General features: G+C 40.0%; 2 protein-coding genes and 1 long non-coding RNA gene across 6 annotated transcripts in view; 1 reads left to right on the top strand and 2 right to left on the bottom strand.

The window, feature by feature from the left end:
• Positions 1–15,493, bottom strand: part of erp44 (endoplasmic reticulum protein 44) — a 317,180-nt gene extending 301,687 nt beyond the window's left edge. For both annotated transcript variants that reach the window (XM_055663198.1, XM_055663208.1), the window contains exon 1: positions 15,488–15,493. In XM_055663198.1, the coding sequence (XP_055519173.1) occupies positions 15,488–15,493 (6 nt within the window). The remainder of the gene's footprint in view (positions 1–15,487) is intronic.
• A 3,263-nt stretch (positions 15,494–18,756) lies between these two features.
• LOC129713886 (uncharacterized) lies at positions 18,757–21,199 on the bottom strand. Its single transcript, XR_008726289.1, has 2 exons — positions 20,983–21,199; positions 18,757–18,786 (listed from the first exon to the last, which is right to left on the bottom strand). It is a non-coding gene; the product is annotated as an uncharacterized LOC129713886 (long non-coding RNA).
• Positions 21,200–21,267: 68 nt separating this feature from the next.
• Positions 21,268–27,651, top strand: part of LOC129713834 (uncharacterized) — a 64,731-nt gene continuing 58,347 nt past the window's right edge. For 2 of the 3 annotated variants that reach the window (XM_055663177.1, XM_055663169.1), the window contains exons 1-2: positions 21,270–21,575; positions 23,822–23,890. In XM_055663177.1, the coding sequence (XP_055519152.1) occupies positions 21,498–21,575; positions 23,822–23,890 (147 nt within the window). In that variant the 5' untranslated portion in view covers positions 21,270–21,497. Of the gene's footprint in view, positions 21,576–23,821; positions 23,891–27,651 lie in introns of all 3 variants that reach the window. The other variant, XM_055663185.1, reaches the window with a different exon arrangement.

Genomic DNA, 27,651 nt, shown 5'->3' with positions numbered 1-27,651 from the left:
ACACAGAGGCATGATCTTCTGACAATGCTAAGTCAACAATTCTTTGTGTTCTTCAATGCACTATGAACGGATTTTCATAAAATGATAGTAAAAAAATTAACATATTAACTTTTGTATTCCAGGGCCATCTTTTTTCAATATTACTTCCAACCATCTCAAGGTATAAAAATGTCCCCCAAGTACAAAAGCGTGCATTCAAGTGCAAGAAGAGTAGCGCAGTTGTGCTGTGGTACAGTTGTTGCCTTACAGCACCAAAGACCCGGGTTCAATCCTGACTATGGGTGCTATCTGTAATTCTACTGTACTGTAGGGAGATTGTACGTTCTCCATGTGACCATGTGGGTTTTCTCTGGGTGCTCTGGTTTTCTCCCACACTCCAATGACGTGCAGGTTTGTAAGTTAACTGGCTTGTGAAACATTGTAAAATTGTCCCTTGTGTGTAGGATAGTTACTGTACGGGGGATCACTGGTTGGCGTGGACTATGGGCCAAAAGGCCTGTTTCCGTGCTGTATCTCTACAATCTAAATAGTATGTTTTACTGTTGATGCATTACAAGGCTATATATCTATAAAACAGAAAATATAGATTTTAGTGTCTTGTGCATTGGACTGCAAAACCAAAACCAAGGAAAATTAACAAGGAGAAATATTTATTGAGAGACCTTGACATAGACAGTAGATTCACAAAATGAGAAAATGTTCAGTTCCTAACATGAAGTTAAAAAACCCCAGAATTCTCCAGGTACCAAGTAATCTTTATTATTCGGTTTAAATATGTTATACAATTACTTTTTTTCAATGTGTCCATTTAATGCCTTAACCTCTTTTGGTTCGATTTGATCAAAAAAGTTTCTAAAATGCTGGTCAAATTATGCTAAACAGAATGTATAAGCAAAGGCGTGGGCTGCATTTAAATACATTTGGCAGAAGTGGTCAAAGATGAGGCGCAAGAAAGAAGAAACAAATTGCAAAATGACATATTACATTAAAAATATGTTGAGAAGAAGACCGATCAGAAAAATGCAAAGCAGATCAAGACAAGTGACAAGATTTGCTTTTGCAAATAAGCATGGCAAACAACAGTAGAAAAGTAATGCAAATTCAAAAGGCCTTGGTCAGACAAAGACTGGAATTCAAACAACATTTAATTCAAATATATTCAGAGCAAACAAAAAAGGCAAGTATGAAATGTAAGTGATCAAAAATGATGTTAAAGAAAAGGACAATGTGCTTCAAGGAGCAATTCCATTGATTTGAGATAATAGCAGAAAAAGTGACCTTCTGACGCTAGCTGTTTACAAATAGACTACCAATCTTAGTGGCAATGATGGTAGGTCATAGGAAACAACAGCAACAATCAAATTTATTAGCCGTCATCAATTGAGAAACAAAGCCAGAGCAGAAAACAATGTGCTGTCAATATATCGACCATGCAAGACTGAACTGATAGATCATAGATCAACTAAACAATGAGCAAAAGAATACATGACATTAACAGTTTATGAAACATGCAAAGAGTATTGAATGGGAGATTTCACATTTTCTATATTAACAAGGTGTATGAGTGTGACTCGCGTGCTTTGTAGTTACATTGGGAGTTCCAGGAATGTGTTGAAAAATGCAGACAAGGACAAATTTTGGGTGGCTTTTTAAACGAAGCAAGCATAGAAACAATGGTCCTAATGGCTACTCTGTGCGATATGCAGCTATATCCCAATAAACAAACTTATATAATTACAGTTTCCGAAAACTCAGACCACTTAGATCCATTTATACTGTGACTTACCTTCTGCTCCATGCAGTAGTCTACTTTCCTGCAATACAAATATTAAATGTTGAGCAACATTCATACATTTGGAAGATTTAATTAATTTGAGCATACAACAGAATATCATGTTTGAAAATTATTTTACAACAAAAATGAAAATATATTGCTGATTTAGAAGAGTGACCAAAGTTTCATTACAATTAGAATAGTTGAAAATTGTCATTGAATACTGATAGTATAAACAATATTCTTGATAAATCCCAGAATCTATCACATAAAAGAAGCAAATATTTCCATCCTGCATTCAAATTCACTTGGACCACCTCCAACCTCCTTCTTTTTTATTGATATCGTTGTCTCCATCACAGCTGATAGCCTATCGACTGATGTCTATTATAAACCTACTGACTCCCACAGCTATCTAGACTACACCCCTTCCCACCCTGCCTCCTGCTCCAACTCCCCGTTTTCCATCTCCACTGCATTTGCTCCCAAGATGAGGTGTTCCATACCAGGACATCCGAGGTGTCCTCATTCTTTCCTGAACGGGGGTTCCCCACTTCTATCATAGATGAGGCCCTCACACACATCTCCTCAGTATCCCGTAGTTCAGCTCCCCTTCCCCCCCCCCCCCAGTCACAACAGGGACAGAGTCCCCCTGGTCTTCATCTTTTACCTCATCAGCCATCACATATCCTCTGGCATTTTCGCCACCTCCAACAGGATCCCACTACTACTACTACTACATCTTTCCATCTTCACCACTTTCCACAGAGATAGTTTCCTCATGAACTCCCTGTTTATCCCTTCCCACCCAAACCATCCACACTTCTACTTTCCCCCGCAACCACAGGAGATGCAACACCCGTCTCCTTCCTCGACTATATCCAAGAATCCCGACAGTCCTTTTAGGCGAGGCAGAGGTTCACTTGCAACTCCTCCAACCTCATCTACCGTATCCGTTGTTCTCAGCGTGGACTCATATATATATCAGCAAGACCAAGCGCAGACTGGGCGATCGTTTTGCTGAACACCTACACTCAATTTGCCTTGGCCTAGGCGATCTCCCGGTTGCCAAACATTTAAATTCCCCTACACATTCCCAAACTGACCGTTCTGTCGTGGGCCTCCTCCATGTCAGAGTGAGGCCACATGCAAATTGGAGGAACAACACTTCATATTTCGCTTGGGCAACTTACAACCCAGTGGTTTGAATTGCTCCAATTTTAAATAAACCTTGCATTCCCTTTTCATCCCTTCACCACCCTAGTCATCCTGTTTCAGTTGATATCCCTTCGTTATCACCTCCTCTACAGCCAACAATGAAGCATTGTGGGCTCCTTGGCCATCTGTGCCAGATGATTTGTTCTATACCTTTTCATACCTCTACTTTCCCTCTTCCTTGACTGCAATCTGCAAGATCTCATCCCAAAATATCACATTCCTTTTCTCCAGAGATGCTGCCTGACCCGCTGATTTACTCCAGCATTCTGTGCCTATCGTTAGAGAGTCTTATATCGGCTGAAGATGTTAATCAGATTGAGAGCAGGACCTGTAGTACATCAAATAAACTTGTATATGCTAATTAATTCACGTGGTTTGTAGTTGCATGCATTGAGAGTTCCAGCATCATACCAGAATTCAGTGGCAATGAAGTTGGGGAAGGTTGTGGGGACAAAAATAAATCGGCATCTGCAGTTCCTTGTTTCTATCAGGAGCAGGAAAATACCATTTGCCTAACCTGCCATCAGCAAAATCATGGCTAATGTTCCGCCTCAGCATCATTTCTTGCTTTGGTTTGATTCCCTTAATATTCAGATATCGATTAATCTTTGAGCAAACCCAACAACTGAGCAGTGGAGTAGAGAATTTGAAAAGCTTCACCATACTCTGCATGAATACATTTTTCCTCATCTCAATCCTAAAAGACCTATTACTGTTGTGAGACTGCTCAGCCAGGGAAAACATTTTACCTGGATTCAACTAGTCAGCTCTTGAAATAAAATTAAAAATCTCAGTAACTTTTATAGTCATTTTACTGCTATCCGATTTTCAAATTTATGAAGTACAATACTGATCAATTTCAGTTCCCCAATCAATGCTAAGTTCTCACAAATTGCCTGGAGGTGCATGCTTATGAAAGAACATAGAGTTTGCAATAGCTGCAATGTAGTAAAACAAGCTTATCCCCTTTTCTTTTATTTTTAACAAAGAGGATTGGAACAGTAGTAACCTACCCAGTTTGTTCTCTTGCACTGTATTCATCCTCATATTTTCGGTCATCTTTCCTGTAGTTAGTGCCTCTACCATCACCTTGATATTGAGGCTGCTCATTTTTTCTTACATTCGAATACCTATCTGAACTTCTGAATTCATTTTCAGATTCCCGTTGATGGACGTTTTTCCAATCAACATATCCAGATGCTTCTTGTACGTGATCTTCCTGTGGTCCTCTTCTGTCATCACATATTCGTTTGTTAGAATATTTATCATAACCTACAGTGGATTCTACATATTGTTCTTTTTTGTCTCTATCCCAGTCAGTGCAACCACTTGAAGCTGTTCCTCTGTATTGCGTTCTGTTATATGTAAAACTTACAGTACCTCCCATATTTTCTTCACGCACGTCTCTACCATCCCTTCTCAAATCAGAATATGTATCGGAAGTTCTGACATCTGCTCCATACTGTCCACCATCTCTTGGAGTTGAAAACATTATCTCATTTCTCACCGATTGCTCTCTTAGGTTTCTTATACCTTCCATCAAATTTTGTTCCATTTTTACGGGGTTTTTCTCCCATTCCTGCTGCCAACCTTATCCAAAAAAATAAACAGCAGTCAAATGATGTTTCACTAAAACTGAAAATTCAGTTACTATGATTATTGATTAATAGTCTAGGTTATTCTAATGCTATTCTGGCTCTCTGGAAAGTCTCCCTCTTTTTGGCACTTTACAATTTTTCCTTAGCTTACTAAAGTGACACCTACTAAAATTTTAAGCAACAATTAATAAATTTAGCAGCATATCCAAGATCATTTTTGAAAAGTTTCAAATCAGAACATCTTATTGGAAGAGATTTTCTCATAAATATTGTTAGGTATGTGATAATTAGCATATGTAATTAGTCTTGTGATGTCTTGTGCAAGTACGTATGTGCGGGGGAGACTCAAGTTGGCGTCCTGGAATAAAGAAGCTTGTAAGATTACTCCCGTGTCTGAGCCTTATTTAAGTCTGTTCCAAGCATCCAAATACACAACAAATAGCATGTAATTAAAAAAAAAAAAATACATGTAAAGATGGATATAATAAAAAATCAAAATTATATTTTATAAATTCAGAGATACTGGAAACTGGAAACACTCGGCAGGACAGGCAGCATCTGTGGAAAGAGCAACAAAGTTACAATTTCTGATTGAAGATACTTCATAAGAACTGGAAAATAGAGAACAAGTTAGTTGTGGAGATGGAGGAGGGATGTATAGGACAAAGGGAATATCTGATAGGCGAGACCAGGGTTGCCATGAAAATTGCATGTACAAAATCCTCGAGTTGGTAAATTAATGAAGGCAGTGGGAGAATTAAGAGTTTCTTTCAGGAGGCAGGATAGGACGGAATATATGTAATGCTAGAGTAGAATCCTGAGGGAGCCTATCATTAACTCCTTTCCCTGGGAGGGAGACAGAGATACAAAAAAAAAAATCATAGATGGACCAAGTAAAGGTGAGAGCAGTGGAAATTGTCAACAAAAGTAATATTTGAATTCCACATGAGTGCAGGAATCATTCATCCCTTTATCTCGTCCCTTCCCAAAATCCAGGACACAGGTGGTGCGGTGAATAATTGCTCTTTCTTCATTTTCAGAACTCATGAGATGGTCTCCTCTAAAACAGAGAAATTAAACATAGAACTCAGTTCACAAGGGCAACCCTGAGCTTCCAATTATCTGTCACTTTAATTCTCAATTGCATTCTCACCCTGGCCTGTCTAACTGTGGCCTTCTGCACTGTTCCAATGATGCCCAACATCAGCTTAAAAATCAATGTCTTGTCTTCTATTTGGGAATGTTGCAATCTTCAGGATTCACTAACAAATTCAAAAATGTCAGGGAACATATTCTTGATACCAGCTGAACTGGCCAGTTTCACTGCATGGTTATATCTGTAATATTAAAATCTTAACTTAGAGAGTCTTTTATCTGATCACATTGCCTCATCTGCAAGGCTATTCCAAGATCCTCCTTTTAGAGTAGTTCTCAGTAATATCTCTGACATGCTTTTCACTACTTATGCATGTCCATTCATTTGTTTTCTCTAACTATCCTGACCAATCTTTCAGATGGCTTTATAAACAGCATATCAGATGGCATCTCCGGCCTCACCCTATAAAAGATATTCCCTATGTTCTACACATTTCCATTCCATCCCATCCCACCCCCTCTACTATTTAGAACAACCTTGTTTTCTCACTTTTCCAGTAATCATGAAGAGTTGTCAACCCCAAACTTTAACCGTTTCTGCATCAACAGATTGTGCCTAATCTGCATTTTCTCTTTTTATTTCAAATTTCCAGCATCTGCAGTTTTTTTTTTGTATGTGCATATTTTACTTCTATATTTAGAATATTCCTAGTGCATAAAGTATACTTTTAGACCCAAACTCTTGGTAGGAATGCTGTGCATAACTTTGTGATTTCATTCAGTCTTGCATTCTATCATTAGGCACAGGATTTTCCCATGCTTCCACAATGATTCAATCTAATATCTGAGGAGTTAGGCCACGTTTAGGTTGGTTGTGGATGATTTGCAAATTGGCCAGCTAGAACAAAAATATGTTAAAACAATTAATTATTCGTGCTGTGTATGTGAAATTCAGAAAATTCATATGACAATTGCTCCAAGTGGTGCTTTAAACAAAATGCATGCTGCTATACAACTACCCAAATTTGTTAGGTAACTGCAATTAACTGCTCCATGAGTTATACAATCGGTGGATTGGAGGCAATATCAAAGGGATTGGCAGTCAAAAAGACTAACTCAAGATAAAGTAAAAGAAAACAAGCTAGAACCAAATTAATTAAATGCCATTTGGAGTAACTTCCTAAATCGTTAAGAAACCAGGATTCTGATGAGAAAGATGAATTGCAGGAAATATTATTAGTACAAAAAAGTGCTGGAGAAATAAATGGCACTGAAAACTGGTATATCCTGATAATCTGCATCCCAGAGTACTTGATGTAGAAGCTATGGAAATGGTAGATTTATTTCTTGACCAAGAAATGCTAGGGGTGCACACAAGGAAGGTTCACCGGATTGATTTCTAGTCACGAGAAGAGATTACGTCAATTGGTTTCATTAGAGTTTAGATTAGAGAGATCTCATAAAAACGTACACAATTCTGACAGGAAGTCGAAAACCAAGGGTGACAATTTCAGGATACATGGCAAGACATTTACAACAGAGATGATGGGAAATGTTTTCTCTCATACGATAGTGAACCTGTAGAATTCTCTACCATAAAAGTCAGTGAAGATTTCTGAATATATTTAAGAAGGAACAAGACAATTTCTATACGTAAAAAAAAGGACTTTGGAAACTTAGAATATGCCATTTACATAGACAATCAACCATAATTGTATTGTCAGGCAGGGCAGACAGAGCACTAGACAGCCTATTCTTCTTGGTTTCTAAAATAAATAAATTGTCAAAGCAATTTTCCGATGCAACAAAAACAGTAAATTGATCGCGAACAATGGGAATCAAGTGTTAACGAGATTTCCTGTCGATTGGCTTCATAGTCACTGATATTACATTTGACATTAAATGAATACACAAATTGTGCTGAAAACATACAATTAAGAATATAAAGAATTAACTAAAATGTAAACTGATGTTAAATCATCTAGATTTCACTAAATGTTTCTGCTCAAATTTTTGCTATCCTAACATCGCAACTTATTTCTTCTTATCAATAAGATTTTGGTAGATATTAAAAACAATATGATGATGCTTACTTACTGTTGCTTTGAAATGGAACTCTTTCAACCATACTAATAGTGCAGGGCGGATTGTGTCCTCTGACAACCTAGTATTTACCAAATATCCAGAAATCAATTCAACTGAACAAAATAGTTGACCCATTGCATTTTTCTGTTTTTTACTGTATGCCTATCACAGTTAATATGTTGGAGAAAAACAGCTGATGGGTTACAACTGAAAAAATATTAGAATAATCTTAATTGTTTTTAAATGTCAAATCATTCCTGGGAGCAAGCAACATGAAACTATAATGCAACAACAGAAAATGGTGGAAATACTCAACAGGTTAGACAATATTTGTGACAAAGGTCTACGAATTTCCATTGGGTTCTATCATTCCCCCCCCACAACAAAAAAAAGCTAGTGGGATATAGAGGAACAGATAAGTAGACAGATTATTGAAAGATTCCAAGACAACGGGCCTTAATAGTTTCCTAGCCGGTAACTTCAACTTCACTTTCACCAATATTGACTGGGACTTGATCAGTGTCAAAGGCTGAGATAGGGCAGAATCCAAGGGGGTTTCTCAGTGTTTCAGTGGAAGAGCATTTTGAGGATGGTGATTACAACTCCATATTTTTTTAGATTGATTTGTATAGGGAGAAGGCTGGACCTTGTGGGAAGGTACTAAATTAGAGGAATACAAATTGCAATGTTATTAGCCAGGAACTCGGGAGGGTGCAGTTGTTATTGGGTAACTCCTCATCTGACATGTAGGGGCTTGTTTAAAGGCCAGTTGATCGAAGTTCAGAACTGGCATGTTCCAGTAAGGGGGAGGGATAAGGATGGCAAAGGAAGGGAACCTCAGATGACCAGAGGTTGTAAATTTGGTCAAAAAGAAAAATAAAGCACATGCAAGGTTTAAGTGGATGCAATCAGACAGGACCTTTGAGGAATATAAAGAAAACGGACAGAACTCAGCAGGCGATTAGAATGGCCAAAAGATGCCAGGAAATTACTTTGGCAGTCAGATTGGAATGGATTTACAAACTTGGATTTTCAGAAAACCTTTGATAAGGTACCACATGTGTGACTGCTATACAAGATGGCCCATAGTATGAGAGGCAAAGTACAAGCATGGGTAGAATATCGGCTGACCGATTAAGAATTTGAATAAAGGGGGCTCTTTCTGGTTGGCTGCCATTGGCAAGTGGTATTCCCTAGGAATCAGTGTTGGGTTCATTACTTTTCACGTTATATTCACAATCTAGATGAGGGAATTGAAAGCTTTGTGGCTAAGTTTGCGGATGATACAAAGATAGGTGATGGGGCAGGTAATGTTGTTGAAGCAGGAAGGCTGCAGAAAGATTTTGACAGGTTGGGCAGGGAAGTAGCAAATGGAATGCAGCACAGCAAAGTGTACGGTCGTGCACTGTGCTCGTAGGAATAAAGACGTGGTCTACTTTTAAATGGAGAGAGGTTTCAGAAATCTGAGGTGTAAAGAGACTTGAGAGTGCTAGTGCAGGATTTCCAAAAGGTTGGACTTATAGGGGCAGAGACCCGGGTTCGATCCTGACTACAGGTGAGGTCTGTAGGGAGTTTTATGTTCTCCTCGTGACCGCATGTGCTTGCAAGTGCTCCGGTTTCCTCCCACACTCCCAAGACGTACAGGTTTGTAGGTCAATTGGCTTTGGTAAAAGTTGCAAATTGTCCCTATTGTGAAGGATTGCTGATCGGCATGGACACAGTGGGTCGAGGGGCCTATTTACGCGCTGTATCGTTAAACTAAGTTAAGATGAGGAGGAATGAAATGTAAAGCTAGACAAAGGGATGTAGGTGGATGAGGGAGGGAGCGAGAGCGAGAACGGGGTCGGTATGATCAGAGAAATGTTGTGCACGTGGGTGGGGCACAGGGAAGAGGGGGGGTGGGGGAAGGGAGATAATTTATTACCTAAAATGTGAGAATTTAATGTTCAACCCAAGTGAAATACAAAGTGCTGTTCCTGCAGTTTGCATGTGGCCTCACTCTGGAAATGGAGGAGGTCCTGAACAGAAAAGTTGCTATAGGATTGGATAGGGAGTTAAACTGATTAGCAACCAGGAGATCCAGCAGGCCTTGACGAAGCCAGCGCAAGTGTTTGTCAAATAGGTCGCCAGGTCTATGGTCAGTCTCTTCAATGTAAAGGAGGCCACATCGGGTACACCACATGCAGTAGACGAGGTTAGAGAAGGTGCATGTGAACCTTTGTCTCACTTGAAAGGGTTGCTTAATATCTATAATAGGTGTAAGTGTATGATATAACTGTCTAACATAATTTAAAGCAAATTTTACGTCCTTCCATTTTGAGAATTCACAAATCTACTCATTCCTATTTCATTTGTTTGCCTACATCTTATGTGTAAATATTATTTAATAATTAAAATATAATTCAGTTGTTCAACTATACTTAAGTAAATAATACCCGTAAAATGAAGTTAATAATCATTGTCAATGAACTATTGTAATATAATTTACCTGTATGCTCTTCTTTCCTTCCAATTTCTGAATAATTGCAGCTCTTTCTTTAATAATATCACACAATTCCTCGTGCTTTAGTTTACTTGCATCCAACTTCATAATTTCTGGATATTCTTTTGTCTTAGATAAAAATGACAGTAAAGATGATTATTACAATAATGGTACTTATTAACTCTTAATCTCCATGTTCCATCAAGATGGTAAACATAATTTTATAATCAGAGCATAAACTATTATTGTGGGCTTTACTAAAACAAAATATAATTGTAGCATACACAGATGAAAGAAATAATGGACCAAAACACAACATCGCCACAAAAAGGTGTAAGATGTTGAAATTTCAAGGCCTAGTTCTTGGAATATACCCAACATTGACAGAAGGCAGAAATTTGAGGGCAGAAGTAGGGCAGTGTCCAAAATATCAAGGAATGTATATTTCCAAATCTCTGACAATTGGAGGCATTTAAAAACCATTATACTTCATATAAATAATGAATAAGATAAAGTTAAAATAGAAAAGAAAGTTCTATAAATATTTATAATTATAAAATTCCCTAAAAATCATTAAAATGTTAACACCAAGTAAAATATCCAGGCTGAATGTGGAGAATCCAACCAAGACCAGGCTAAAGCAGCAGAGCGGTAACGAATGTGGCTGCATCTTTCATTCAATGAGTCCTGGACTTACAGCAGAGCTGTAACTGAAGAACTCCAGGCCCAATTCAATGCAAATGGATAAACACCAACAACTGTAACAACAATTTGGCTCATTGTTTGAAAAAGGGCAGTACTAGATTCAGATTAAGAGATTGCAGCACCACTGAGTCCGTGCCGACCAGCGATCACCCCGTACACTAGCTCTATCCTACACACTAGTGACAACTCACAATTTTACTAAAACCAATTAACCTACAAATCTGTACGTTTTTGGAGTGTTGGACGAAACCGGAGAACCCAGAGAAAACCAACACGTTCAGAGAACGTAGAAATCCCATACAGACAGCACCCAAGGTCAGTATCGAGCCAGAGTCTCTGGAGCTGCAAGGCACTGCGCCACTGTGCCGTCCCCTTCAGAACCTTCATAAAATTCTGAAAATCCAGTAAAACCATGGATTTCATGGGGAGCTGAATTTTTCAGTCAACTATCAAGTTAGGCATAAAATAAAAAATGCAAGATGTTAACCATTTATAACTTATGACAACCTGTCCAATGACCATTGATAGTCAGAGGCAGTACCTTCGATCAGTTCCTCATTGTTAATCAACATCATGGGAATCAGTATCGACTCAACTGAAATATCTATGGTAGAAGCTTATCTTGCTGCACATAAAAAACTGCCTGCAAGAACAGGTTAGGGGCCAGACATCCGGGTGTGAACAGTTCATCACCTAGCATCCTCAAGACTATCCACCATCTACAGGCCACAGGTTAGAGGTATAATGAAATATTAAATATTTGCCTGGATGAGTGCAGCTCTTACAAATGTTGAAGGTAACGCCATCCAGGACACAGCAGCCTGCTTTATTTTGATCACACCCACTAACCTGGACACTAATTCCCTCCACCACTGGGGTACTCTGGCTGTAGTGTGGAATCCACCATGGCCAATTCTTATAAAATTCAATGCAATTATTCACCTAGCTTTCTCCACCAGATCAACAAAATTCAGAAAACTTACCACCAAAAACAATGCTAGGACCCAGGAACATTGCCGCTTGCAGGTTCGTTCTAAGTAACACAATTCTTAACTGGCCTTTCTTTGTCACCAAAATCTAAAAATATGTTTACTATCAACCGCTCCAGCTTGTCAGGTGGTTAATCTGCCCTCACCTCATATCATACTCCTTCTGTTACATATGTGCTTACCTAACTTGTCTATGTTTCCTTGCAGACCCTAGGTCTCCTTACATCATTTTTCACACCTAATTTGACATAGTCAGTAAATTTGGGATTCATTACAATCAATCTCTTCACCCGGGATTAATATATTATAGAGAGCCACAGATCCACCATTAATTACCAAGATATTTCACCCTGTTGGACATATTACATTCAATGTGATCTTCTATTTTCCAAATAACTGCCCCATTTACACTAGTCCCACATCCCATCATTAAAGAATTCCAATACATTTGTCAGGTTTCCCTTCCACTACAACACACTGGCTCTGCATTATCAACTTTTCCTTGACCTACTTTAGAGCTATTTATCATTAATTGTATCATCAATGTGGTGGATGAGAATGGAGAATGTGTACACAAATCTCTGCAATATCAGGAAGGACTGGTTTCTTATCTCACTTTCCAAAATAGAATAACGTTTACTTTATTTTTAAACATTTCTTTACATTCCTTTGCCATTAATACCCACTGCCTCGTTGATTGTTAATTTGTTTTGGGGAACTTAGTCTTTCGATCAAAATGCAGCCCTGTCGTTTAAAAAACACATCTGCTCAGGAAGCACATTGTCGTAACAGGAATCTGGTGTGGTCTACTGCCAAGCCAAAAACCAATGGTACTAATCCTCATCTTTATCCATCAATAAATCGCTGCACAGCTTGGTCTGAGAGTGACCATGTGGCCAGTGGCCTGCTAAAATGCGAGGCTCCGAGTAGGTGAGTGCAGGAAATTGCTGGTGACCAGAATAACCGTTTCATGTAAAAGGACATAAGGTGCTGAAGTAACACAACTGATCAACGAGCATCTCTGGAGGACAAGGAAAGGTGGTGTTTCAGGTCAGGATCCCTCTTCGGATTGACCCACAATATCACCATTCTATGTTCTCCAGAGATGCTGCCTGACCAACTGAGTTACTCCAGCACTTTGTGGCCTTTTGTGTAAACCAGCACCTGCAGTCCCTTGCTTCTACCTATTCATGTGTTAACATATTTCCCTCTGGTAGCATGTCCAACGGTTGATGCTGGCCCTTACGTTTGTTACCACAGAGAGCTCATGATTTGGGCAGATCAGTGCAAATGCAGCAGCGTCCATGATATCCAACAGGTGATAATGAAATGTAGGAAGGAACTGCAGATGCTGGTTTACACTGAAGATAAACACAAAATGCTGGATTAACACAGTGGAATGGGCAGCATCTCTGGAAAAAAACAGGAGACGACGTTTTGGGTCTCTTCTTCAGACTGGGCTAATAATGTCCTTGTGTTGAAAGAAGAATCGGGCCGTCTGTCAACACAAGGATCGGTGCTGCCCCCATCAGCCACTCAGGTCCAGTCGTCCGAGCAGCCAATAGACAATAGGTGCACGAATAGGTCATTCGGCCCTTCGAGCCAGCACCGCCATTCACTGTGATCATGGCTGATCATCCACATTCAGTAACCCGTTCCAGCCTTCTCCCATATCCTGAGTCCGCTATCTTTAAGAGCTCTATCTAACTCGAGCCATTTCACACTGAGCTGTGCACAATTCACACCAGGATTCTGGTACAATAGTGTTATCAATTTCATTAATACACTTTGTCTGGAAACATACGCTGCATGTTAAGTGAGGCACCGCTACGGCCAGTGGTATGAATATTGATTTCTCTCACTTCAGGTAACCCTGGCATTCCCTCTCTCTACCCCTCCCCCACCCAAGTCGCACTAGCTTCTTATTTTCACCCTACAAACAGCTTACAATAGCCTGTTTCCTTTATCATCGTTACTTTTTTGCATATCTTTCATTCATTGTTCTTTATCTCTCCACATCACCATCTATATCTCTTGTTTCCCTTATCCCAAAGCAGTCTGAAGAAGGGTCTCGACCTGAAACGTCACCCATTCCTTCTCTCCAGAGATGCTGCCTGTCTCGCTAGGCTACTCCAGCTTTTTGTGTCTATTGCCAGTATACATAATTTAGGTTAGACACAAGGAACTGCAGATGGTTTAAAAAAAGAGAAAGTGCTGGCGTAACTCAGTAGGTCAGCAACATCTCCAGAGAGAAGGATGAAATGTTGTGTCTAAATAAGGTTCCCGACCTGAAACGTAACCTATCCATGTCTTTCAGAGATGCTGCCTGACCTGCTGACTAGCTCTTTGTGTCTTCCTCCTTTAGTTTGTCTGTCCTCTCCATTCTTCTTGTCTCTTTCACCCCATCTTAGTAATATAGCTGCATGCATGCAAACCAAACTTCATTCCATGTTCTTACCATATAATTCATTCTGTGCTTGAAACTAGAAAGGTGTAAAACAAATATGTGCGGGTGTCCTGTAAATTCACATAACATACATTCATAAATTGGCTCTCTTCCTTCTTCACGTTGGTATTCAATTACAAAATTGAGTCCTGAGTGATCACAAAGCAACAAGATTTTAAATTAGTATTCATCAAAGGTTACTTATTTGTATTAATTTTGTTTAAGAGCGTATACATCATCACATATTTCAACAATTCTCATCCATTGCCCGACAATTGGTGCAGAACATGAAGAACACTTTTGGGAAACATCAAAATACTGCATCTTATCAGAGCATCTACATACATTTACAAGTGGAATTAGACTTGACGATTTAATTGGACCTCTGGACATTCTGCCTCATTCTATATTAACTTGGGTCGTTCAAAATAGACCGCAGGCCCTGTTCATTCCCAGAATTACTGATTTACATAATGTGCCAGTCAGACAACTATCTCATTCTTCTCTTAAATGCATTAATATAGCCATGCCAAATGTCAGCACCATAATTTCCACAAGCTCATAAAATTTGGAAAATCTGTTCTCCTCCAGTTCCAGTCATTTGAACACCAGTGAATTGCTTCACATTTGCCAAAATAATAATTTCTGGAGATTCTATTCTCTGCTATTTTTAAAGCCTACCTCTTTGACCGAGGTCTTCTGGAATCTACCTTCATATTTCTTTTGTCTGTTCGGAGGAAGGATCCTGGACCTGAAATGTTACCCGTTTCTATAAATGATGCCTGACCCACTAACTTTTTTAGCATTTTCTGTTTTTATTTTTAACCTTCTTCTCTGTGGCTTGTGGTTGAACACATGAAAAAAAGTTTAATATACCTGGGATGACATTTTTAATATTAAAAATAGTTTTTTCATGAAGGGTTAGAAGAGTTGGAAAGACCAGATGAGGAAATTAGTGTAAGAGTAAAGGCGCTGTCCCACTTGGGCGACCTAATCCACGAGTTCTAGCGAGATTGTCCTCAACTCATACTCGCAGCATGGTTGACACAAGGTCGTAGGAGATCTTTGTAACTATCCTTCATGCTCGAGAGTAGTCCCCATGTACTCGAGGCCTCAGCTAGGTCTCGGCGTATTTTTCAATACGTTGAAAAATGCCTGCGAGTAAAAAGGTCTTCAACATGACATTTTTTCAAACTCTCCTAAACTCGCCAATTAGGTCACCCAAGTGTGACAGCCCCTTTAATCATGTTCCAAGCTGAAAACTGTCAATTATGACAGTAACCCCACTTTTTAAAAAGGGAGGGAGAGAGAAAACGAGGAATTACAGACCAGTTAGTCCAACATCGGTAGTGGGGAAACTGCTAGAGTCAGTTATTAAAGATGGGATAGCAGCACATTTGGAAAGTGGTGAAATCATTGGGCAAAGTCAGCATGGATTTATGAAAGGTAAATCATATCTGACGAATCTTATAGAATTTTTTGAGGATGTAACTAGTAGTGGATAAGGGAGAATCAGTGGATGTGTTATATCTGGACTTCCAGAAGGCTTTCAACAAGGTCCCACATAAGAGATTAGTATGCAAACTTAAAGCACACGGTATTGTGGGTTCAGTATTGATGTTGATAGAGAACTGGCTGGCAAACAGGAAGCAAAGAGTAGGAGTAAACGGGTCCTTTTCATAATGGCAGGAAGTGACTAGTGGGGTACCGCAAGGCTCAGTGCTGGGACCCCAGCCATTTACAATATATATTAATGATTTGGACGAAGGAATTGAATGCAACATCTCCAAGTTTGCGGATGACACGAAGCTGGGGGGCAGTGTTAGCTGTGAGGAGGATGCTAGGAGGCTGCAAGGTGACTTGGATAGGCTGGGTGAGTGGGCAAATGCATGGCAGATGCAGTATAATGTGGATAAATGTGAGGTTACCCACTTTGGTGGCAAAAACAGGAAAATAGACTATTATCTGAATGGTGGCCGATTAGGAAAAGGGGAGATGCAACATGGTACACCAGTCATTGAAAGTAGGCATGCAGGTGCAGCAGGCAGTGAAGAAAGCGAATGGTATGTTAACATTCATAGCAAAATGATTTGAGTATAGGAGCAGGGAGGTTCTACTGCAGTTGTACAGGTTCTTGGTGAGACCACACCTGTAGTATTGCGTACAGTTTTGGTCTCCTAATCTGAAGAAAGACATTCTTGCCATAGAGGGAGTACAGAGAAGGTTCACCAGACTGATTCCTGGGATGTCAGGACTTTCATATGAAGAAAGACTGGATAGACTCGGCTTGTACTTGCTAGAATTTAGAAGATTGAGGGGGGATCTTATAGAAATGTACAAAATTCTTAAGGGGTTAGATGCAGGAAGATTGTTCCCGATGTTGGGGAAGTCCAGAACAAGGTGTCACAGTTTAAGGATAAGGGGGAAATCTTTTAGGACCGAGATGAGAAAAACATTTTTCAAACAGAGAGTGGTGAATCTCTGGAATTCTCTGCCACAGAAGGTAGTTGAGGCCAGTTCATTGGCTATATTTAAGATGGAGTTAGATGTGGTCCTTGTGGCTAAAGGGATCAGGGGATATGGAGAGAAGGCAGGTACAGGATACCAAGTTGGATGATCAGCCATGATTATATTGAATGGCGGTGCAGGCTCGAAGAGCCCAATGGCCTACTCCTGCACCTATTTTCTATGTTTCTATGACTGCTTGTCCCTGAATTCAAAGTAATTTGGGTGGAATGTTATAAACCAGGGGACGGCAACCTACGGTCCCCGGGCCAAATGTGGCCCATACCCCAAAATCATCCGGCCCACAGGCGTATTGTTTTCCCCAGTAATTATCCGGCCAACAGACTTCTGTCATCTCCGGTACCTCCCGGGCCCGAGGCCGTGGCGCCCAAGGGCGGTGACATCAGGACACAAGGAGGCCTGCGCTGGCAGAGCTGGCGAGCAGTGCCGAGCTCTGGCTGTATCGCATCCTGCGCAAAGCTGCTGGCATGGCCGCGCACCTTCAGTGTCTGGGCTTCACTGTCGGGATTGGGGTTGTCAATAGGCTGGGGATGAGTGTGTGAGTATTTGAGCCACCGCCTTCAGGACACGTTATAGATGTGGCCTGCCACCCGCTCACAGACATGCGTCCTGGCCCCTATGCAGAACAAGGTTGCCAGCCCCTGTTATAAACAGTGCTAATATGACTCTCAAGAGACACTTGAAAGTTGACCATTTTCTTGAAATGGCAACATATGGATAATGATTGTGCCAGTCGGCCTGATTAATGGCCTGAATGCAATAAACAACCAGGATAAAGTTATTGGATTTAAAAAAAAATCCCTTCCTTAAAGAATATTTAAACCAGAACAATGTGCATTATCCCGTAAATAGAGATAGGATTAGCCATTAATTGTATTTTGATCCAAAAAGATGTAACATAATTCTATGTTCCAGTGCCACTGCCATCCAGACGGCGTTCCATATTATCTACTTTCACAGAATAAAATCCAAGTTCTGGAGACAGTGGCAAATGAGGAAATGGGCGAAGCTGTACACCTGTCAAACTGTAACCTCAGTATCCTAACAGAAGCTCAGGGATCAGAATAGACGAAGAGTTTGCCTCTTTAATAATGCAAACCCAAGAACAAGTAATTAGCAATCCATTAGCTTCTACGCAGCATTTTGCTATGTCAAAGACATTGATTTTCTCATTTCAATCTTACTTATTGTTGTCGTTTCCTTGTTACGGCCCCAAAGAAAGATACCCTGAATTTATATTCCACTTTCATTTAATTCCAGTGATAAAAACCTAATATCGTTGATGTGTAAATATTCTTTAAGGAATTTTTTTTTTTTTTAAATTACTATTCATCGAGCAGCTTTCAACCATGCTAACACGTGGTGATATTTGTTTATTCATAAATCTACTCCTCCAAAGGAAAAACACTCACCAATTAAGGGTTCATCTGTATTCCAATTCATAATGTACTCATCAAGGGTCTGTGCATTAGTACTTGCCATTTCAGGATCTAAAGGATTGTCCAATTTATTACCTGCAATTTAAATAATCACAAAAAACTGTAATAGCTATTTTATTTTGAAACAAGACTAATTAAATCAAGATTACCGTAGTCATATAAAGCAAACACGTTTTGGTTTTCCTGAATATTAGTAAAAAATCTGATATTAACAGAATCTTAAAATATGACATTTAATGAATGAAAGAAACCTGCCAGATATACTATGGATCTATCCAAAAATTCTTTAATGCTGAAAAATCAAACATCTTGATTTAATGTTGCTTAAATTCTTTTCTATTTTATAAAAGGACTGATTGATTTTAATATTTTAAGGTACTAAAGATCCCAATTATACTCACCTAAAGTTTCTCGGAAAATGTGTTCAACCTGTTAAGATACATGCCAAGAATATTCCAAGGGCATGATGAAAACAAAAACAAAAAGTTTGATTACTTTGAACAGAAATTGAAATAATTACATTATAATTCTCAAATTACAATTATGGACGGGAATAAGATTTCAATTATACTTTATTGTCACATGTTGATAGGTACAATGAAACAGGTGCTTAAGAAAATTCACACACAGAAGAGTAGAGCTTGTCAATCAGAACTCTGGCTGAAGAAGGCTGTAATGATTGCAGGAATATTAAAGAACTGATTTTCTCCACTTTCACATATAAGATATTTTATGATCCAACTTTAGATGCCCATATGATGTGGAGTACTCCCACTGCTGAAGTAGCTTATTCTTCTACTGCCATATTTGAATCTCAACATCCCACATGGCCAATATTCAAGCCATTCTACTAATCTAGGATTATTGCTTCTCCAATTCCCTTTTCCCCAACATGAATTGGGTCCTGCTCAGGTTCCTAACAGTTCAAAATTGAATTAATCACAAAACTCCAGTCAAATAAACCTTGGTCTTTCATCTTCTCACACTCCATTTCATTTTCCTAAAGTTCGCAGATGTCAATGTCACTGAACACACATTCATCTGCTCAACCCTTGCCTTTTAAATAGTTTCAATACACTCCATGCACATGTCCCAAGATCGGCTATAATAATATGGGAACATTATTGCTATTTATCTTCTTGAATGCCATAGACACAAGGAACTGCAAATGCTGGAATCTTGAGCAAAACAAAATGTGTTGGAGTAAATCAGCAGGTCAGGCAGCATTTCTCTGGAGATGCTGCATGACCCAAATTACTCCAGCACTTTGTGTTTTATGCTCACATTCATTCATTCAAGTTTGTTCCATCATTGAAATAGTTCATAGCCAACCTATTCAACTCACCCTGCAGCCTCTTAGCATCGTCCTCGCAGCTCACACTACCACCCAGCTTTGTGTCATCCGCAAAATTAGAGATGTTACATTTAATTCCCTCGTCTAAATCATTAATATATATTGTAAACAACTGGGGTCCCAGCACCAAGCCTTGCGGCACCCCACTAGTCACTGCCTGCCATTCTGAAAAGGATCCATTTATTCCTACTCTTTGCTTCCTGTCTGCCAACCAGTTCGCTATCCATGTCAATACCCTACCCCCAATACCATGTGCTCTAATTTTGCATACTAATCCCTTGTGGGACCTTGTCAAAGGCTTTTTGAAAGTCCAGATACACCACTTCCACTAGTTCTCCCATTATCCATTCTGATTATTACATCCTCAAAAAATTCCAAAAGATTAGTCAAGCATGATTTCCCCTTCATAAATCCATGCTGACTTTCACCGATCCCGTCATTGCTTTCCAAATGCGCTGCTATAACATCTATTTTTTTAATAATCGACTCCAGCATCTTCCCCACTACCGACCTAATGCTAACTGGTTTATAATTCCATGTTTTCTCTCTCCCTCCTTTTATCCTCTCCAAAGATCATACCCCTAACCATTTCTGTCAAAATGCCTCTTAACTTTTGCTGTTGTATCTGCTTCAACCATCTATCTCCGTTGGCAGTATGTTGCAGGCACCTGTAATGAATCTTCGGAATTATCTATCTAATATCTATCCAGGAATATTTCGAGAAACTATATTTATTGGAGCTAATATATAACAGAACAGTACAGGAACAGTCCTTTCGGCCCACAATGTCTGTGCCGAACACGATGCCAAGTTAACCCAATCTCATTTGCCAGCACATGTTACATATCCCTCAATTCTTTTCGTGTGCATGCGCCAACCTAAAAAGCGACTTAAATGTCAAACATAGTGTTAATTTTAAGGGAATTCCAAAGCAGAGAAAAAAAAACACTTAATATTTTTTGCGGGACCAAAATGTTGACGACACGGTTGTTTCCCCACAATGCAGCATTGGCAGTTCAACATATCACTGTCGGGTCATTCCGAAAGATGGCAGGCCCTGTTTCTCCAACAACAAATACACGCGCTTTGTCCCTTTCCTCGGTCTGCCATCATTCCACTCACCACTGTAGTAAACTACGAAACGTTCACTAAAAACGTCTGATCACAATGCGGGCGATGATCGGTAACCGCCACCTCCACACACTAGAAACTATTTGTGAACCGGTGGCTTCAACGCATTATTATCCCCGGCGCGGCTTTACATCATTTACCTCGCCTCTAATGACGCGTAGGGTTGTTTAGGTCAATCTTATGTAACTTGGCTCTTGGACAAACCAAGTAAAGTATCATCTGTCGAAAGGGCGATTGCGTTCTTGGTTCTTGCAGCTTTGGGAGATCGAGAACCTTCACTCGCGGGCGGGGATCATTCATCGAGCGCCTCCATTAGTCGGTGACGAGGTTACGCTGGGAGCGCGATGACGTCGAGTTCCGTTTCCCCCGGATGTTCCGTGCGGTGACGCAGCCCGTTTGAAGACCGCGGTGACGGTCCGCCAGTTCGTGCCGAGTGGCGCTGGGCAAGTGGAGACAAAAACCTCCATTTTATTGCGGGCAGTTAGTTGTTTAAATCTTTTGTCGTGAGGGTTGAATCCGTTCTATGTGCGGTTAAAGCCATCGGATTGACAGGCGACGTGTAAACAAACGCGTTCTGTTCCCCTCCCCCTCCGTTGAGTCTCGAAGGCCGAGCCCTCCTCTTGCTGAATTTGCCCTGGAGCTGGAAACGGAAAAGATGGGCGACGGACCTCAACCACCAGTCAGGCCGATTCGTAAGGTCCAAAAGGTTTGGGCCAAATCGTTCTACTGTAAGGTGCGCATTAAGAAACAATGTTACACAATTTTGAGATTTAAAAAATCAAGTCTGCAATTTATCCCATCAGATAAAGTAGCAATGTTACAAAATTTTGAGATTTAAAAAATCAAGTCTGCAATTTATCCCATCAGATAAAGCATAACAATAAGTTTAATTTGACACCTAATTCACTTTCATATCTCAAGTAATAACAAAGTTATGGCCATTTTCATACTCGGAAATTAGCATCTTGTTCCCTATTGATTTTCTATGGACATAACAAAAAAGCTGTGATCGTGGACAGTCAAAAGCCCATAACCTTCTTAAAAATTAAGAGAACTGAATGAAATTTTCAGTTATCATAGATTGAAGCATTCTGAAACAAATATAAAATAATCTTACTTGGATGACCTGAAATTAAAGCATATAATGAGTTAGTTACCCAATTGTAGCTAATTTCAAACTTCAATTACTAGATCTAAATATCTATCCATTTCTTAATAAATGATTAACATTTTTAAATAGCCCAAGTGTCCAAATAATATTTACAAATAATTCACAATAAAACATGATTTTTAAATCTCATTTACATCAATTTATAGGCCAAATGGAAGGAATTTAGTGTTCAATTGCTGTAAATTAAAGTTAATTTAAATCGGCTTTCTAGTGGGTTCCTGTGAACGCGCTGGTTTAGAACATTCACATTGCGCTGGATTTGTGCCCTCAAGTGCCCAGAAAAATACTGCGGGATATAAAGAGCCCAAAATGAACTACTCGCTATAGAAAACTTTATTTACAGGGTTCTTAAGAAGCCCCATTTAATGTAAAAATAAGGTACATAACTTTAATTGTTTGCTTTATAAAACCCTGGGGCTGCGAGAGGTTGCGAGTTTAGAGAGTGATTTTTAAACTACTATAACTATCATACAAGGCCATAAAAACTAATAATACCTTTTGCGACGGGGTCTTTCAGCGATTTTCCGTTAATGATTTACTAGGCTGAACATTTTCGATCGCATCAGCCTAGTAAAAATCGCGTTTTAAACCCGCCCCCTCTAAACAGCGCCAAAATCACACACACGGGGTAGGGCAGATGCTCAGCCATGATTCAGGTAGGTTTTGTAACATACCTAGATAAAGCATAAAAAGAAGTTTAATTTGACACCTAATTCACTTTCATATCTTTAGTATTAAAAAAGTTTTGGCCATTTTCATACTCGGAAATTAGCATCTTGTTCCCTATTGTTTTTCCATTGACTTAACACAAAAGCTGTGATCGAGGACAGTCAAAAGCCTATAACTTTCTTAAAAATTAAGAGAACTGAAAGAGATTTTCAGTTATTATAGATTGAAGCATTCTGAAACAAATATGAAACAATTTTACTTGGATGACCTGAAATTAAAGCATATAATTAGGGAAACGAGATTTGGAAGGGTAAGGTATGAAAATGAGAGATCAAATGGGGTGAGGTTCAAGGAAAATGTAGAATAGATCATTGGGTGAGTCCATTTTGACACTACATATTAAAAAGAGTGGCAAAGCCTTGGATGTCGATTTGTTAAAAATCTGGAGAGGAAACCCAAAAGACTTTGGATGTAAAAATGTATTTGAATTCTAGCATGGATTAGGAGTTAAAATTATAATGAGAGTGGAGAAATAAAATGTCTTCCTTTGAATAATGATTGAGTAAATTTAATGGCAATGCTTGACATAACAAAGGCTGGCAAATAGGTCTGTAATCAGATAGATTTAAGTGATTTGGGGGAAATTTGAGGCAGTGAAAGATCTCATTTTTACATTCTATGATCTGGAATCTTGAATATTTGTGTAGAAATTGTGTGTATACTAGTCTAATAAACCTTTTTAGAGTTCAAGTTGAAAATAAAACAAATTTTACTGACATAGATGGCAGAATTGTGGATTATGTCTGTCAATGTAATGTTAAGGAACATGCAGATAAAGACAAACTGCTCTTCATACCATTCATTGGGTGACTTCCTTGCCCAAATGGTTTTAAAGTGAAATATATTTTTGACTTCATGTGTTGAAGACCTCAAGACATTGACATATTCCCAGAGGCTTACCAACATCATTGAAGATGTTTGCTACACATAAGAATAAAACAATATTTTTGTAAGATTAAAAAAGCTTCAAATTATAAAATAATAATATTTCCAAATGTTTTGACCCGAGGGTTATCCATTGAATGGCACTGTTCTAGTGTTTCGTGCTTAAATACCTTAGATCTGTATTTTAATTTTAGACCTGCGATATTCGGTGTACATCGGCAGTAAATCTTAAGATGCATTTTGTTGGAGCGAAGCACCAAAGGGTAAGTAACAAAAATATGTACCTTAGAAGCTATTATACATTGTACCTAAATTGATTGCAATTGGCTTTGCTCTATATGAAGTGTAATATTAACAATGGTAGGGAATAATGTCTGAGACAAGGTGTTATTTTGTTTTTATGCACTTATGGTTTAATATAGAAAGTAATAGATTTGCTGATTCTAAGTACAGTTCATGGCACTTGAAACAATGATGCATTTGCTATATTTACTTCTATTTATGAACATAATTTACAGTTTTGATTTATGTTGGGGCATAACTTCAGCCTCTATTGCTGAGGCTCTCTGGCATCCTTTTTCCTGTTCTGAAAGTTAAATCATTATTACAAAATTATTTTTTGAAATTGCCATGTCTAGGTTATCACAGACTAGGCTAAGTGGGACCCGTTGGAGGCCTGGTCCCCCAACCCAACCCATTCCCTAACGCAATGTTCCACCCCTCACCCGTTCCCCCAACGCAACCCGTTCTCCCAACACAATATTCCACCACTCACACATAGCCCCTAACTGCGCAGGCAAGGCTCATTTCTCCTCATCCCCGAGCACTCCCTACCCCTCTCCTTCATGTGTGGGAAGGGAAGGGAGGGAGGGAAGTGGGGTGTGTGGCGAGGGGGGTGGGGGGTGTAAGAGGAGGAGGGGTGTGGGTGGATAGGGGGGTGTAGGTGGGGAGGGGGGTGTCGGGTGGGGGTGAGGTGTGTATGTGGGCGGGAGGGGTGTGTGTGGGCGGGCAGGAGGGGTGTGTGGGGGGCGGAGGGTTTTCACTGGGGGGGAGAGGGGCGGGGGGGGGGCAGCGGGATGTTTGGGCGGGGGGGTGGATGTGGGTGTTGCGGCTGGTGGAGCGGGGCGGCTGCGTGGGGCGGGGCTGCGAGGGTCCCTCCGAAGGTCCAGTTGGAAACCTCCGTCGGCCATCCTCAGCTCCAGTAAAAATGCGATGTGTCAGAAAGGTGTGGACTGTCCCAGGGAGTGACGGTGAAGATACTAACCAGTGCGGCGCTGACTGGCAAGGGAAGAGATCAATCTGCGCACGCGCGGTTTTTAAGATTTTTAAACCTCACCAACTTTCAACCGATCGGAACAAAACTTGGTGGACTCAGCAGAGGAGAACGGTGAGTGAACTGGCAAAAAATCGTAGCGTTATCGCGAACCGTTTTTGCGCAAATAGAAAGACCGGCAAACTGGAAGATAACAAGATCAGACTTTTAGTTAAGTACAGAAGTTATGAATGGATTATTGACCAGTGAGTTACCAAATAAAATAAGAATAATTTGAACATTTCATCACTCAAATCTAACCACGGACGCATGACAACGGAATAAATTGATCAATAAACACTTTCAAAAACAAAGTTGTGCATTGTGATTGAAGCTGAAGAATATGGTCTCAGTTTGATACTTACTGGAATAAATCTGATACCACCATCAAGTTGAATGCTTCATGATAAAGATTAACTGCAGCCTCTTTTGACAGAGCTGAAAGGTGCAAGCTAACCTGGGATTCTTGTTGGATGCAAAATCTTTGTTATTAGTTCAATTGTTACTTTATTGTCACAGTAGAAACAAGGAACTGGGTGCTATCAAATTTCTTAAGATTTCTTAAGAAATACACCAATACAGCTGTTAGTTGAAGGTCATTAAAAAAAACCTGCCATAATCCTCCACAATAAAACCAACATTTTAACCAAGGAAACAAAAATCGTGACCATATTATTCTTGTGCAGAAACTTACAGGTTTCAATGGTGAGACATGAATCGTTTCACATGAAATTTACTTCTACTAACTGTGGGTTATAATATTTGCCCAGTCTTCAGAACCAAGGAACTGCAGATACTGGTTTACACAAAAGGACACAGTGCTGGAGTAAAGCCTCTGTCCCACTTTCACGACCTAATTCGTGACCTCTGATGACCTTAAACGACCTAAAAAAAAATCACGGTCGCGTAAAGCTACGACCTTCCACGACTATGTCTACGACCTCCTACGATTATGTTGAAAACCTCTCACAACTATGAAGAAGACCTCCTTCGACTTTGTTGAAGACTTTAAGCACACATGTGGGGCAGTGGATGGCAAGCATGCCATTCTTGTCCCTGTCCCTGTCCCTGTACCCCTCATTATCCTTTTCGTACAAGATGACATTCTGCTGGAACCATTCCTCAAGGTCCCCCTCCTGCTGCCTGGTGAAGGTGCAGGGTATAATCTTCCTCCAGCCCTCCCTCACCACCAATGGGACATCTGCCTCTGATGCTGTGTCAGACAGCTTTGCGGCCTTCAAATGGGGCAGTGAAGGATGGGGTGGTGGTGGGGACATATACTACTACCCTGGTCTCCTCCAGGGGTCTCTCATGCAGGGCTACCTCCTCCTGCACTATCACCTCCTGTGACATCACCTGCCACTCCTCCTGGGTGGGCAACACCTGCATGGCCGGCTTTTTTTTTTGGGTTGTGCCCTCCCCCTGCGCTGCTGCCTTTTTGGTGCCATCTCTAAAACACAAGTCTCCTCTCCAAAAAACTCTCCAGCTATGAATGAACATGCCTTGGAGTGACAGAGGTGACATTCTGCTGTTTAAATAACCTTTTTTTATATTGACCTTTTGTCACCCCGGAGTTATTACCTTCGACTGCCTCCGACCACCTACGACTACCTACGAGTAAAAAGTATCGATTTTTTTCCATACCAACCGTTTTTTTACTTGTGGACATTTTTTATCATGCTAGAAAAAACGCCACGACGTACTTGATACCACGAGTACCTATGACTAGCATCACGACCTACCTACGACCTCGTGGCGACCATGCTGCGAGTATGAGTCAAGGGCAAACTCGGCAGAGGTCGTGAAAGTGGGTCAGGGGCTTAACTCAGCAAGTCAGGTAGCATCTCTGGGGAACATGGATAAGTGACATTCCAGGTCGGGACCTTCAGACTAGAGTTGGGTGGACAAGGGCCAGAGATGGAAAGAAGGCGAAAGCCTGTGAAATAAGGAGAGACGATGCACGAGACATGTAGTCAGGGGAAGGAATATCAGGAGGGCAAGTGGAATAGTGGGAGAAATGGATGCGAATCCAGGTTGGGCACAGGGAAAGAGGGGTTGTTGTTGGTTAGTTGCTATTAATTGGAGAATTCAATGTTCATATCGTTGGGTTATGAGTACACAAGCAGAATATGTTTGTGTGTGGCCTCACTCTGGCTATGGAGGAGGCACGAGACAAAGGTCCAAGACATTTGGTGTGTAGGGTCTCTAAATTTGCAATATATGTGGTTTTCAAAGTTTTTATTCAGGCACAATGGTCATATAGTATCAGAGCAAAGCATTAAAAGATCTGCAGACCTTAACTAAGAGCTGAATATATCATAACTAACAACGTTTAAAAAAAAATTGCAACTAAAAGACTGAACATGACTAACAGACAAAAGATGCTGGCCATTCAACTAAATACTTTCAAACAGAACACACTGCTGAAAAACAGGCTTCCTTGTAGGATGATTACGATGTGTAAAGTCCCTTACTACCATTGAGAAATTATTGTTTACAACTCTGTCTAGGCTTTTATTGTGAGGTGACCTTGAGTTGACAAATTGTTCATTGGCACCTACTTCAAACAATTAAAGTTTTTTAGTTTAAGCAATAAACTAACCTCATCAACTCTCAGCTGATCGGGTGATTGACTTGGCCAGTCATGAACTGACCATTTTTAAGCTTTGGAAAAACTCCTTTGCTGCTTTAGCAGTATGTTTGGGATCCTGT

This window comes from Leucoraja erinacea, chromosome 2 (assembly GCF_028641065.1).
Source record: "Leucoraja erinacea ecotype New England chromosome 2, Leri_hhj_1, whole genome shotgun sequence".
Lineage (NCBI taxonomy): Eukaryota > Metazoa > Chordata > Chondrichthyes > Rajiformes > Rajidae > Leucoraja > Leucoraja erinaceus.
Note: the sequence above shows the minus strand (reverse complement) of the source record. Positions and strands in the feature narration are given on the sequence as shown.